This window comes from Cetorhinus maximus, chromosome 13, assembly GCF_964194155.1.
Source record: "Cetorhinus maximus chromosome 13, sCetMax3.hap1.1, whole genome shotgun sequence".
Lineage (NCBI taxonomy): Eukaryota > Metazoa > Chordata > Chondrichthyes > Lamniformes > Cetorhinidae > Cetorhinus > Cetorhinus maximus.
This window is the reverse complement of record NC_135891.1, coordinates 7,460,242-7,475,595: the sequence shown is the minus strand read 5'-3', so window position 1 is coordinate 7,475,595 and position 15,354 is coordinate 7,460,242. Positions and strand designations below refer to the sequence as shown.

Sequence of the window (15,354 nt, the reverse complement as noted above, 5' to 3'; positions counted from 1 at the left end):
TATTAGGAATACAGAAGGCATTGTCTTCAGTTTCTGACTCAAACTCTGTTTCTTAGCCGCTGACTCCATTCCGGTCACACTCTTGAGGCTAAACCAGTCCATTTGCGAACTTGGCTTCCTATTTGACCCTAAGATAAGCTTGCAGTCCCATATCCCACATTACCAAGCCCACTACTCATACTTCCATAATGTCACCTGTCTCTGCCCCTCTCTTGACTCATCTGCAGAAACCCTCATCCCTGCCTTCTAAGTGTTTGTTATCTCTGGTCCTGACGATTGTAAAGTTCTCTTGACTGACTTCTCCTCTTCCACCATATGTAAATTTGAGCTCATCAAAAACTGCCCCTTTGCTGACTTGCCTCAAATTCTGTTTATCCATCACCCCTGTGGTTATTGATCTACATTTGGCTCTTGGTTCATTGGTTTTAATGTACTCATCATTGTTTTCAAATCCCTCAATGGCCTTGCCTCTCCCTGTCACTGTAACCTCCTCCAGCTCTATAACTCTCCTCATTCCTCTAATTGTAACCTCTTGCATATTCCTGATTTTAATCTTCCCACTATTTGCGGTTGTGCATTCGACTGTAAAGGCCTGAAGCTCTAGAATTCCCTTCCCATGCTGCCACCCTCTCTCTAGCTGTATCTCTCTATGATGCTCTTTTGAAATCTACCCCTCTTGACCAAGTTTTTGGTCACCTGTGCTTGTGCATCTCTTATGTGGCTCGATGTCCAACTTTGTTTGATAAGACTCCTGTGGGACTTAAGGTGCTATAAAAATACATGTTATTGTGTCCAAACAAGTTTTCAGCATTCCATTTATGTTTTGAACTTTGAGCTTAATCCAATTTTAATAAAATTATAATGGAAAAGGCTGGAACCAGACAAAAAGTTTATTGATCTGAAAAGAGAAAAAAAAGGATTGAGATTTTGGGTGAAACTCCTTCATTGGAACTTGCTGAGATATTTCCATCCAAAGCAGCAACCTGTTTTCCCTTTTTCAGATTAATAGCGACTCTGATTTCCAGAATTCAGTGTTTTTATTTTTACTTCATTTTACTACAGGACTTGGGGAAAAGTGCCTGACATCTAAAGGATCAAATTAAAATCCACCAAGAAAAATTACTTTTTCAAATGAGTGCATTTTCATGTGTTTTTAGTTATAAAATTGCATCTGATCAAAATCTGTTTTCTATTAACGTTGTTCAGTTGTTCAACATGGAAACTTAATGCATCCTTCTTGACTGCATACAAGCAGTACTTTTGATCTCATACTTATTTTAGACACTGCACTTTCCTTGTGTTCATGCCAATTCACCTGTTATTATACCTTTTTTTATTTGTCCATGGGATGTGGGCGTTGCTGGCTAAGCCAGCTTTATTGCCCATCCCTAATTGCCCTTGAGAACCAAGTGGCTTGCTTGGCCATTTCAGAGGGCATTTGCGAGTCAACCACCGTGCTGTGGGCATGGAGTCATGTGTAGGCCAGACCAGGTAAGGATGGCAGATTTCCTTCCCTAAAGGACATTAATGAACCGGATGTGTTTTTACAACAATCGACAATGGTTTCAAGGTCATCATTAGAAATTCTGCAGGTAGCTACTGTGTTCCTATATAACTTTAGCACCAATTAAAGTAGGGGCTCCCATTTTGCACCATTAACAACGGAACCCGGTTCCATTAGGCATTATATAGCGCTACCATCTCACAATGTTTAATGTGGCACCTTATGTGGAGTCAATCTGTACAAACATGATGATAAACCAAGCTGCACATTTTGATGCATACTTTGATAGAGGAATGCAAAGTAGAAATTTTACTGTAATGTCAATTCTACCATTGGTGGTATATGCTATTTGCTGGATTTTGTGATATAGAATTTCCTGTTCCTGTGCTGAAAATTAGGTTTTCTTTTAGTTCATTTTTAAAAATGTCAAGTTGTTCATTCACAAATTTCTCTCTCTCTTTCACATGCAAGGATAACTAGTCAGTGTTTCACCAGGCTGTATAGAAAATGAAATTGAGAGAGAGATTAAGATCAGGGACTTCGAGAAACTAAATGAGGGAAATTCCAGTTGCTTGTCCGACTGCGTAAAGGTAGGACTGAAATTGGGGAAGGAAAAGAAAGAGAAACGGACATTTACTTGAAGATAAATTGATGTCATTGTGATATTAAAAGAAAAATCCCTAATCTATTTTAAACAAGTATTTATTGGGCAAGGGGAGAAATGTAAGATTTGAAAGGAGTAACAATTCTATTTTGATACTTAATTGAGATCCACTGAGCAAAAACCAAAACTTCTCTTGCTGCCAAGGCTATCAGTTTTTTCTTTTCCTTGGTCTTCTGCTACAGTGCTTATTCTGTGTGCAGTGTTTGGTAACTGCTTTGTATGCAGCACATGGGTTCGGGCTTGTTATTTGCATACTGACCATGGATTACGTCCCATACTGACGTACCATTGGGCTGAATGCATTGTATGACCACCACACCACAAGTTGTATGATCTAGTTAAGCACTGACTAATATGAGTGTGAAAATGTTACAAAGGAACTAAATGAGAAATCAGCCTCGTTTTGGCACCAGGTTTTGGAATGGTTAGGTTATCAAAGCTGGCCATTACGTGTGTTCCCGCAGCCTGGGATGCAGTTGCTGGCAACCAGTTCTAGTGTGAGGGCTCTGTGCATCTGGAATTCATTGGTGGTACGTTTCACCTTCACAGCTTTGGGCCGTAAACTCACAGTGGATCAAGCACTCATTATAGAAACTGCCTGATTTTCGTTTGTACAAGCAACTAAACTGCATCCCAGGCTGCAGGAACACATAGCTGCAATGGTCACACATGCAATAGCAAGCTTTGATGACCTAACCACTCAAACCTTGTGCCAAACAAGGCTGATTTCTCATTTAATTCCTTTATAACATTTTCATACTCACACCCAATCGGTACTTAACTAGATCATACAGCTTGTGGTGTGGTAAGTCACACAATGCACTCAGCTAACTGGTATGTCTGTGTGCATGCCTCTGTAACCTATGGTCAGTATGGAAATAACAAGCCCAGACCCATGTGCTTCATACAGTGTTGTCATCAAAAACTGCACACAAAATAAGCACTGTAGCAGAAGACCAGAGAGATGAAAATTATACACGTTCTAGACAATCCACTCTTCCAGTTTACTGCCAAATCAATGGGAATAAGCCACGCAGGCTCTAGAACAGGCAAAATATCCCTGCATAATTTTTTGGTTTGCAGCAGTTTATATGAACTGAAAAATGAAACTTTTCTCTCAAAGTGGGTGGTAACAGCTGAAGTGGGAAACCTTGAAGTAACTTATAAACAAGGTTTGGAAGAGCGATGTAACACTGCACCAATGACTAATCTTACAATTTGGGCTTTTCCCTTGATGCTTTTGATTTCTGTTCATAACCTGTTGTTTGTGGGAGTTCCCATGAGCAGCTCAAAACTTTTATGAATAGAAATAAGTGCCCATATACATCCCCTGCGCAGGCTGTCTTACACTGGGTATAATCTTTAACCTCTAATCATTGTTTTATTATTCATTGGAAAATATGTCCAATGCCCCGGAGCAATTTTCCCAACTCTTTCATAAAGCGGAAGGCTGTAAATATGCCATCAGAGGAATAAATGCAGGTTAAAAGTTGGTCAGCTTTATTTGTTAAATACATGTGAAAAGATGCAGCAACATAGTTGCTCAAAAAGGAGTTGAATGTGTCCTTTGTGGAACTGTATTTAGAGTCTGATCAGCAACAAGGCTTGGCTCTTGGTAAACCTTCAAATTGAGATGTTTTATATGGACAAAATGAATTCTACAGAGTTCAGCGTCTTTGACAAAAGCTTTAGCTTCTGGAGCTGTGATTGATGACAGGCTTTCATCTTAGTCATTGCTTTGAGTATGCAAACCAGCAGAGGTTGGCATTTTTTTAACATGTTGTGGTATTAAACATCTGAAAAGTGTACTTTCTTTTTATCTATCTTTCTCTTAAATGGGTTCTTTCTCTGTATAATGGAGTCCCCTGTGACTCTGTTCAGTATGATTCGAGGAAGGTCCCTTCATTACCTGTCAAGCAATAACATGGCTATCACCTGCTGGCTTGCCCCCAAGGCTTAAGTGTTTTTTATTAGTTTATATGATTTCTCCTTTTTATATTGAGTGTTTGTTGGTATGTTGTAACTGAGGGGGAACACAGCTGTCAGTTTAGTTCCACCTATCGAGGGTGGGATTAAATAAGGACACTAATTTCCCATTGTCGCATTCACAACGTTTTAATACTGCTTGTAGAATCTAAGTTGATTTTTATAGGTCTGCTCAGCTATTTCATATTTTAAATCGTTTTTTTCAAAAAGACTTTGTTAGAATCACAGTATTTACTCAAGGATACTAAGGCCAGTTGTGCTTTCCTAACACTAATCACTGGCATGTATAATTCAGCATCATGCAGCGCTATACTTTCAAGGTTGTAGGAAGGTCATATTCATTTTAATATACTAGTTATCTCCTAAGATCACTTTCTCAGTTACCATGTCCCCCTTCTCTGGCACTCCCTTCACCTTGCTACCAGCGTTTGCAAAAGCTTCCTCAACTCTTTTTTTCAGCCCTCATGGGCACCTTGCCCTAAATTTGTATTTTCCCCCCCTCCAAACCGAGCACTCTGCCCCCTCTTTTTGTAAAAGCACTTTGAGATATCTTTCTCTTTGGGAGGAGCATCTTACTCTGCATGAGGTACATCCTATAGCAGGTTTTTATCACACACACTGGTGAGCTACATTTTCAAATATTGCAATGATTTTGGGATAAAGTGTGAATGAACCATTCAACTCCTGTTCTACTGGCAGCTTTCTGGCTGAATCAGTTAGGTTAAGCAATTCATTACCCCTTTATAAAACTGAAGTCATGTGATCCAGTGGGAAGGTAAAATTCCACATTTTATCAAACTTTTTTTTTTGCTGGGAAACTCCAAAGTTGCTGATGTATCTCAACTAAAGAATGTACAAAGTGCATTATGAGAATTTACACACAATCCTGCCGTTTGCGACTCCCTGGTTCGCCTTTTCACTTACCCGCACTTTGCACACACAATCGCGTGAGCAATATTCGCTCATCCGCGGTTGCTTCATCCTCTTTTTTTTTTCTCCCGTGGAGACAACAGCCATAACGGAGCAGAAACCGAAATGGTTGCAACTGACGTGCAGCCCGAACGCAAGGATTAACACGGAAATGTCTGAGTCTCGCTGCAATAATGGCAATGTTCATTTTGAAATCTTCACCGATATATTGCTCAGAGGCTCCCCCCGCCTGTCGGATACAGGCACTGCACCACAAGAGTGGAGTTACTGCCCAAACTAATGCTCCTCTCGCATGCCTGGAACCTATCTGATTCAGCCCCATGGCAAAGCATGTTCGTTGTTCGCGATTTCGCCGTTTTGTGGGAGCATAACGGCAGGAGTTTACTGTATAGCATATTTCCTAGTTAGCTATGCATGCCGTAAAGGAGAATTAAATTGTATATTTAGTTTTTTGAATCTTCTGTCTGTTTAGTGGTACGAGTGCGGGTTACTCTTTTGCAAGTTTGGGAACATAAATATGAAATTTTAAAACGTTAAGGTTACATTAATGTGGTGAAGATGTAACAGCCTATTACCAGCTATCACTAAGATCTCTCCATCAATGGTTTCCAAGGCCACTGTGTCTCAAGCGGTCTGAGAGACCAGTGCAGGCTTTGCCTTCCTTCCAGGATGGGTTTAACTGGGTCTGCTGGCAAAGATACCCCTTGCTCTGTTACCATGTGGTACCCTGACGCCTGTCTTTGGTTTCCTTTATTGCTCCAACCAAACTCCACACCAGATTCAGGAGCAGTGTCTTCTTGCCTTTCTCTCGAATTCTGTATCTCAAGAGTCACAAGATTGACTTTAGTAACTTGACTTGTACTCACTGTACATTGCTGGAAGAAAAATGGAAATATCTGAATTCAATATCTGAAGCATGTCAATTTCTGGGCGTTTCCTCTGTAAAGGTGGAGTTCTGGGCTAGGGCACTCATCTGTTTTGTCTCTCTGGTACTACTGGACAGCTAGATATAAAATCTCAGCTTTTCACCATTTTAGCTTCTGTGTTCACTTGCACCCTTTGCCTCACTGAAATGATCTTTTGTATCATTTAATAGGACCCTGTTTCTCTTCTAAAACAGTTTGGAGGTCATTCAACTTTAGGTGATAAGGAAAGTTTTCCCCTTTCCTCTTTAAAGCATCATTCCTCTCTCCATTTCCCTCCATCCCTCTTTCCTCCTCTTTCTTGTTCCAGCCACTGTTACTGAATAGGCTTAGTTATCTTTCAGCTGTGCAGCTTACCGGTCATCTTACATATGTTGACTGACCTACTGTGGCATTTTCTGCACTTTTTTTTTGACTGGTTACACACTGAATTTTAAAAATTCCATTCTCTGGGATTAAATCAATATATACAGGTGTATCCCATGCACAACAGTTTGACACCCACTGTTGCAGTAGCCAGTAGGTGGAGCAATGGAAAATTGCAATACAGAGCAAAGCTTCTGTACGGTATTGCCTGGTGGCCACAACTGAATACTGTATAAAGTGGATAAACATCAGAGTTCTATTCACTGAGACCTTAGCTTGTTTGATTTTACCCCTGTGTAAGCTGAAATAAATACAAAACTTGAACAGGTTTAGAAAAGCCTTTGTAAAAAAAAAAAATATCAACTGTAGATGCTGGAAATCTAAAATGGAAAATGCTGGAAATGCTCAGCTGTTCAGGGGGGAGATGGGTTAGAATTTGCTAGAATTCAAAATAGTGAAAGATTTACCAAATGTATTATGTTATTAAGTTAAGACACTGCAGTCTGCAAATTTTGATTGGCAATAGAGTCAAAGGCGATATTTGAAAAACAACCCAGAGAATTATGGGCTAGAATGCACTGCCTGAAGGGTTTGGTGGCAGCAGATTCAATAATTTGCAGAAGGAAGTCTTGAAGGAGAAAAATTTGCAAGGCCATGGGAAAGTGCAGCAGAATGGGACTAATGGACTTTCCAAGCACAGGCATAATGGGCCAAATAACCACCTCCTGTGCCATATTAATCAGTGATTCTAAATAAGACTCAACTGTTGCAATTTTGTTATGTCAGCATAGTTTGAATGATCTCTGATTGGCCCTGAGGACTGAAATCCCTGACAGACCTGTAGTATTTTTTTTAGAGCCTGTGTCAACTCAGTAGTACACAAGCAAAATACTGCAGGTGCAGGATGCAAATTATGTTTGACCAACTTATTGGAGTTATATTGAGGCAGTAACAAACCACATGGATAAAGGGGAACCTGTGGATGTGCTGTACTTAGATTTCCAGAAAGCAATTGACAAGGTACCACGTCAAAAGTTACTACGGAAAATAAGAGCTCATGGTGTAGGGGTAACATTAACATAGAGGATTGGTTAACAGGAAACTGTAAACCCAAAAATGACCCATTTTTGCTATCAAGTGTGGCTCAGTTGGTAGCACTCTTGGCACCGAATCACAAGGTTCTGGGTTCAAGTCCCACTCTAGGGCTTGTGTACAAAAATTAAGGCTGACGCTCCCGGTGCAGTGCTGAAGGGGTGCTGCACTGTCAGAGGTGATGTCTTTGACGACTTGGTTGAAACATGTAAGATCCTAAGGGGTCCTGACAGGGTTGATGTGGAGCGGATGTTCCTCTTGTGGGAGAATATAGAACTAGGGGTCACTGTTTAAAAAAAGAGGTTGCCCATTTAAAACAGAGATGAGAAGAAATTTTTTCTCACAAACCCCCCTTCCTCAAAAGGCAGTGGAAGCAGAGTCTTCAAATGTTTTCAAGGCAGAGGTCGATCGTGTTGATAAACAAGGGGGTGAAGGGTTACCGGGGATAGGTGGGAGGTTACAGTCAGATCAGCCATGATCTTATTGAATGGTGGAGCAGGCTCCAAGGGCTGAGTGGCCTACCCCTGCTCCTAGTTCGAATGCACATGTTCGTATGTGACGAGTGGAGTGCCACAGAGATCAGTGCTGGGGCCTCAAGTATTTACAATTTATATCAATTACTTGGATGAAGGGACAGAGTGTATGGTTGCTAAGTTTGCTAATGACATAAAATATAGATAAGAAAGTAAGTTGTGAAGAGGACCTAAGGAGCCTGCAAAGGGATATAGATAGGTTAAGTGAGTGGGCAAAAATTTGGCGGATAGAATATAATGTGAGAAAATGTGAACCTGTTCACTTGGCAGGAAGAATAGAAAAGCTGCATATTAAATGGAGGGAGACTGCAGAGCTCCGATTCCTCTGTACTTCAGAGTGTCCTGTACATGAATCTCAAAAGAAAAGTATGCACGTACAGTAAGTGAGTAGAAAGGAAAATGGAATGTGTTTATTGCAAATGGAATGTTAAAAGTAGGGCTATTTTGCCACAGTTGCGCAGTTGGTGAGACCACATTAGGAGTACTGTGCAGAGTTTTGGTCTCCATTTAAGAAAGGATATGAAGGCATTAGAAGTAGTTCAGAGAAGGTTCGCTCGACTGATACACCTACCCCACAATCCCAGGTGTGGTATGAGGGAAGATTGGACAAGCTGGATCTGTATTCATTGGAGTTTGGAAGAATGAGGGGTGACCTAATTGAAACACATAAGATCCTGAGGGGACTTGAGAGGGTGGATGCTGAAAGGATGTCCCTTGTGGGAGAGACTAGCATTAGGGGACACGGTTTTAAAATAAGAGGTCTCCCATTTAAGACAGAGACAAGGAGAAATTTTTTGAGGGCCATGAATCTTTGGAACTCTCTTGCTCGGAGAGCGGCAGAGGCATGGCCATTGAACGTTTTTAAGGCAGAGGTAAATAGATTCTTGACCAACAAAGGAGTCAAAGGTTACCAGAGGTAGGTGGGAATGTAGAGTTGAGACCACAAACAGATCAGCCATGATCTTATTGAATGGTGGAGCAGGCTTGAGGGGCTGAATGGCCTACTCTTGATTCGTATGTTCGTTTGTACGTGTGTATGTCCGTGTAATGCTGGAAGTTTGAAATAAAAGGAGAAAATGTCGGGAAAATACTCACCACCTGTGGAGAGAGAGAGACAGACTTAACATTTCAGGTCTGTCATTCTGATGAAAGGTCATTGACCTGAAAAGTTAACTTTCTTTCTCTCTCTCCAGAGATGGTGCCAGACCTCCTGAATATTTTCAACGTTTTCTGTTTCTATTATAAATCATTGTTTGATTTATCGAGAACTTTTATGAATTTTTGATATTAACTCGCTAGTTCAGCAAAGAAGTTAGAGAGAGGAATAGTGAAAGATATTCAAATTGGGACCTCTGCTATTAATTTTGGCGGCAGGGGAGAGCATCACTGGATAACTCCAACCTTCGGGAGAGGAAGTTGTGCATAATTATGCTGCTGTTTTGTATGGACTGCATCAGCTACGTTATTACTGGGGAGTGAGGTTGCAGATTTGACAGCTCTGTGAATTTGATCTGGTCGTGTGAGGCTACCTCAGCATATCAGCTTGCACACTTTCTCTGTTAATGACTTTTTAATGTTAGGACAGGCAGCTCTTTACTATCAGGCCATTACTATCGTTACAAATTCAACTGGCAATGCTGATGAGCAGAAAGCCCTGTGCAGTCAAGGATAGAGAAGGGGGCTTGCAGGACTTCAGGCTTGTAGTATAACACGACTGTTAATGGTACTGAGCGTTCTCTGATCAGGACTGTCTGTTTTCCTTATTCCCTGAATCTGTTTCTACCAAGTTTCTGAGAAAATTCTGGTGCCTGCTGATCTTCAAAGATTGATGGCAACTGTTTCTGCCCGACTGTCAAAGGCCCCTGCTTAGGACTGACCTCATCAGTTCCGTAACTATTAATCTGCAGTAAAAAGGAGTAACTTTGTTTGTGCACACAATTGTCTCCATTGTCAATTGTTTAACCTTTGACAAGAAAATATTTACTTGGAAATAAAAACTCTTTGTTTCAAGGGCTGCATCATTTCTTTATTTTCATTTTAAATCAGTGAGATATAGTAGCAGTTTATTTTTAACTACATTCACATGACAGCTATAGAAAAAAATTGTCCCCTTACTGTAGCTGCATGCATGGTATTTAATGTCAGACTATATTAAAAAGCGATGGTCTATCCTTAAGGTGGCAAAACATCAGTCATGTGGGCCTTGTACTGTGTCTTGCATTTTTTAATCTTCCCCTTAGAACATAAGATAAACAAGGATGAAGACCAGACCGTTCCATCTATTTTATTTTGTCCAATCATAAAGAGTGTACTCATGTGCACGCCATCCCTCCCCATCAGTCCTTAAATGATTAAATTTTTCACCTCATTGCCCTATACAAACGCCAAATCCAAAAGTAATTTTTATGAAGAACTTCCTGAGATGATGCTATGACTTCTCGGGATTTTGAACCCATGTTCTTTGTATAATTTCAGCCTCTCCGGGTTTTATAATAATTTATCACCATCTATTGCTCCCATCATTTCCTCTTTAGTCTGGTTGTCTGCCCCAGTCTGAGCCAGATGGCCGCCTCCTGTGCTGTGTTGTTCCACGATCAGACCATCCTGGTCACAGTCTTGGCCACAGCCCTCTGTGATTGCAGCTATGATGAATGATCCCTTTTGGATGTTTGACTTGTAACCACCCACACCTTCCTCATGCATCACACTACATCCATGGTCTATGGCATTTCCTTTGTCTATTTCTATTCCTAATTGTTTCAACATAGCCAGAACATCTCCAACAATGGTTTCTGTGCCTACATAATTACCTCTGGTTTGACTTGATGTTCCATCCCTCGACCTCTCCTATCTTTATGTTCCCTCTATGCTGCATTATTCATTAATATACAATTCGTGGACAGTTTAGATAAGCATGCCAATGATACCCAGCCATGCCTTTCCTCCACCAACCGCTGTCCATCTGGCTGCCACCATCTTGGATGAGTGAGATCATATTGCAGTTCAGCATTTATAAAGTTCAAGCCACCCCATTGAGCTCTTGCCCGATCTCACCCACTGTCTGAGCTGCTACCTGAGATTTGACCTGAAGGTGCACAACCTCAGGAGTTCTCTGTTTGACCCTAAGCCGAGCTTCAAATTCCATATTTAGTTTATCACCTAAGACTGCTGGTACCTGTGAAGACTTACTACCTTCCCCCACTGCCTCCAAAACCAAACCCACTGGTTAAATCTCCTTGCCCAAACCTTCATTTCTGTGCTGAATATTCCATGGAGCTGAGTGGCACATATTGTGGTGTCCATCTTATTCAGAGTTCCAGTCTCCAGCTTTCTAATCACTCCTATCCTCACTGGTCTGCACCAGCTTCCCATTATTCCAAAATGCTCATTTAAAACTCCCTCAGTTATCTCATCTTAGAAACTCCTTCCAGCCTCATGACCCTCTTCACATATGGCGTTTTTCTGACTGAGCTTCCTCTCCCTCTGCTCCACCATCAATTGGAGGGCCTTGAGCCTACTCACTTCTGTACTTTAAAATTATTTTTCTTTAAATTATATATTTTTCCTCAAAGCCTGCTTTTAAAATATGTTTGGCTGTCACCACCTTTAACACCATAATCCTTGGTCTGGTCTGAATTCCTGTGCTTTTTTAAATTTATTTGTTCATGGGATTATGGGCATTGCTGGCTAGGCTAGCATTTATTGCTCTTGAGCCTTCACCTTGAACCACTGCAGGTACACTCAACAGTGCTGTTAGAAATGGTTCATCTACAAAAGTAAAATACTGTGCTACAGATAGAACATACTGGAAATACTCAGCAGGTTAGGCAGCATCTGCGGATGAAGAGTCATTATTGACCTGAAGTATTAACTCTATCTGTCTCTTCACGTATGCAGCCTGACCTGCTGAATATTTGCAGCATTTTCTGTTTTTATTCCTTGTCCATCTACCCTGCTGCCTAACTCTGTAAAGCAGCTTGGGGCTCTTTGCAATGTTAGACTCAATGAATGGCAGAAGAGGATTGTAACTTTTAATGGGACGTGAACTTGGACTACACAGCCACGATATGTATAGAAAGAATGGGCTGCTTTTTTTTTCCCTCAAGGCGGGTAGCAGGGTTATCAGGAAACTTTCCTGTTAAAACACCTGACCCCCAGGTAAAACATTGCCTGATTGCAATCTTTGGCTCTCTGATCTATGCTGTCAATTGAAACCTCAACCTTGTTTAATAAACATTACAAGTGTTTGCAGTTTCAGCTGTTGAAACTTTAAAGGGTCTGGATGATTGGAACTATTATTGGCCTATAGTAAAAAGGAGTTTTTTTTTAAAGTGGAAAGTTATCAGTGAATGACTTTATTTAAAGCTTTTTTTACACATCCTATTTGTTGTATACAGTGTGTAGTGGGTGAATGAGCATGGAAATGCCATAGCTTGGCAGAGGGGCATGGAGATCATTGGTGGATGGGGGACATACCATGGCATCGGGGTATGAGAGGTCATGGGGTGGATGGGGGAGCATGAGGAGTCAAGGGGTGTGGGTGGAGGGGATGCATGAGGGGTCACTGGGAGGGTGGGGAGGGATCCCTTGGCATGCGGGGAACTTTTTGAACTTGCCTTTCAGTAGATTCCCTCATGCAGACTATGGTTCATGATACCTCTGAAGTGCCTTGAACTGCGACTCTTTGAAAAGCTGGCCCGCCTCTATGAACATTTGCAGAGAACTAGATCTTGCCTATCTCTGTGAAGGAGCTGACCAGGTCAGGAATGTAGGGTATGGACTTGCAAGCTGAACCAGCCTGCAATCTTAAAGTACCCTGGAGAAAATTGGAAACCCCAGGAATAGTGTCAAAAATCACGGAATTGGGTCCTGGCCTCCATTTTTAAAGATCCACTGACTCCCAGCCCAATGTTTTTTTTAACAAAAATACTGCCTTCAATTAAAATCACTATTCATTTTCTCCAAGAATATCTTTTTTTCTCCCCATATCTAATCTACCTGTGTATTGAGGCAGCGTGGCTAACTGCCTGAATGTCACTAATCAAATCACAGAAACATTACAGCAAAGAAGACCATGCAGCCTACTGTGGACTATCCAATTGGTCTAACTCCCCTGCTCTTTCCCCATAGGCCTGCAAATGTTTTACTTTTCAATTACCTTACTGTGATGGTGGCCACTTGCAGTTGGTGGAAGGAGTTAAAGATACTTCAGCTGCCCTGGAATGATATGTGATTGCGATTGAACTAACAGCCAAGCCAGTTGGGTGTTTTCATTCTGCTGAAAAACTGCTGTTCATTTTGTTGGCCACAAGATGGCACCAAAACTTCAAAGACCATCAGAGATTCTTCATTTCAAATTTACAAATTTACACAACTTGCAATTATGGAATCAGAATAGTACAGCACGGAAGGGTCAGTATCCTGGAACACCCTATTTAACAGCACCGTGGGTGCACCTTCACCACAGGTACTGCAACGGTTCAAGAAGATGCCTTACCACTACCACCTTAAGGGCAACTGGGGATGGGCAATAAATGCTGGCTTTGCTAGCGATTAACACATCCAATGAACAAATTTCTTTAAAAAAAAGGCCATTTGATCCATCACGTCTGCACTGGCCGGTTGGAAAAGGGTTGTGGTTAGTTCCATTTCTCTGCTCTTTCCGCATTTACCTGCAATATTTTTTCCTCAGCTATTTATCCGATTTCCTTTTTGAAGAGTGATGTATAAGCTACTGGTGAATCCCTTATCACGCAGTTAGTGCATTCCAAATCCATTTGCTGTGTTTACTTCTCCTCCTCCTCCCCTTGCTTCTGGCTATTTTTCCCAGTCACCTTAAATCGACCCCTCTGGTTATTGACCCTTTTTGACATAATGGAAAAGTTTCAGTGCAGATTCACCAGGATGCTGCTAGAATTCATGAAATGCACATCCAGAGAAAGACTTAAATGCCTGTGTTCATTAGAGTGGAGCAATTGGATAGAGCTGTATGAAATTGTGTGCAATCAGAGTAGGTAGAAAAAAAAGACCTGCTTCCAGCAATTGAGGTGTGTAGAACAAGAGGTCATCATTATACGATTGCATGTAAAAGATTTAGGAGGGAGAACAAAAGAAAACATCACACAGAGGGGGGTTGTGAGGCTGTGGTGTGCTACTAAAGTTGGGCATCTTTAGCATAGAAAAACATTTCAGGGCACTTCATAGAACTGTGACCAAGCCAAAGTGAGAGATATTAGCCGCAAAGGCTAAAAGCTCGCTCTAAAGAGGTTTCTTAAAAGAGAGAATTAGGAAGGGAATTCCAGAAATTAGGACCTAAAAATTTGAAGATATGATCACCAGCGGCCGGCCAAAAATTGTGTTCTCAGAGGAGGTTAGAGATGGGGAGGGATGAGGACCTAAAGGGATTTGAACTTTAATTTGAGGAATTGGAAATCGGGTCGGCAACTAGAGGAATGATGGGTGAGTTGCATTTTACACCTTAAAAGCTCTGTGCTCCTAGTTACCTAGGCACTTCTTAAAAATCCAAAAAAGATTTGGTTCTATATAAATGTTCTTTTGATGTCCTGGGAAAAATCCAAGCAGCTAAAAAGGACACCGCACAATATTTGAATGGCAGTCACACAGATCAGGCCTGAAAATCAGTGATTAATAAATCTTAAATCCCAGGAAAAGGTTGAGATCAGTTTCTCCATCTATACTCTCCATGTGTTTGGCAGGAAAGAGAATTATTTTGCCAAGTTCAACTTTGGCTAACTTAATTTAATTTCAGTGTTTTGAATTTAATTAGGTGGGGGAATTAACAGATTGGCAGTTGGAATCTGTGTAACATTTTTCCCCATTGATTTTTGGAAGTCCTTTTGAAAATGCAAAACACATTTTTCGAGCCTACTTTGAATTGGTCCAAAATTGAAAGCGTGCTTTTTATTCTCTGTTCCAGATTGCATCTCCCAAGCTGTTTGCCCCAACATGGAATCAGAGAGCAAAGGTGGTGAGGACGATGAGAGCCTGCAGATGGCATTCAAAAAACTTAAAGTGGACTCTGAACGGTAAGTACAAACGGCAGTGCATGAGTATCACCTGTTAATCTCATTGTCTGCTAATGTCAGGGATTCTGAACCGGATGACCACCCATTGGAGATGCAACACAGAAGCGATGAACTATTTTGGGTGGAGAGTCAGAAACCCTATGGAGGGAGGTAGCTGTAGCAGCGAATGCCATCTCCCTGACCTCCAAGATTCTTATACTGCCTGCCTCTTCTCAATATAACCCAGGTGGTGTGTAGCACTTCATATATGTTAGAGGGGAGTTTGACCACTACTTGAGTCCTGAAAATGGGCCCATCAGGTCACTGGAGG

General features: G+C 41.3%; 1 protein-coding gene across 2 annotated transcripts in view; it reads left to right on the top strand.

The window, feature by feature from the left end:
- The window catches only part of oser1 (oxidative stress responsive serine-rich 1), a 42,708-nt gene that overhangs the window by 17,065 nt on the left and 10,289 nt on the right, over nucleotides 1-15,354 (top strand). The window contains exons 1-2 of one of the 2 annotated variants that reach the window (XM_078554895.1): nucleotides 1,986-2,094; nucleotides 14,936-15,044. In XM_078554895.1, the coding sequence (XP_078411021.1) occupies nucleotides 14,965-15,044 (80 nt within the window). In that variant the 5' untranslated portion in view covers nucleotides 1,986-2,094; nucleotides 14,936-14,964. Of the gene's footprint in view, nucleotides 1-1,985; nucleotides 2,095-14,935; nucleotides 15,045-15,354 lie in introns of those variants that run through there. The other variant, XM_078554896.1, reaches the window with a different exon arrangement.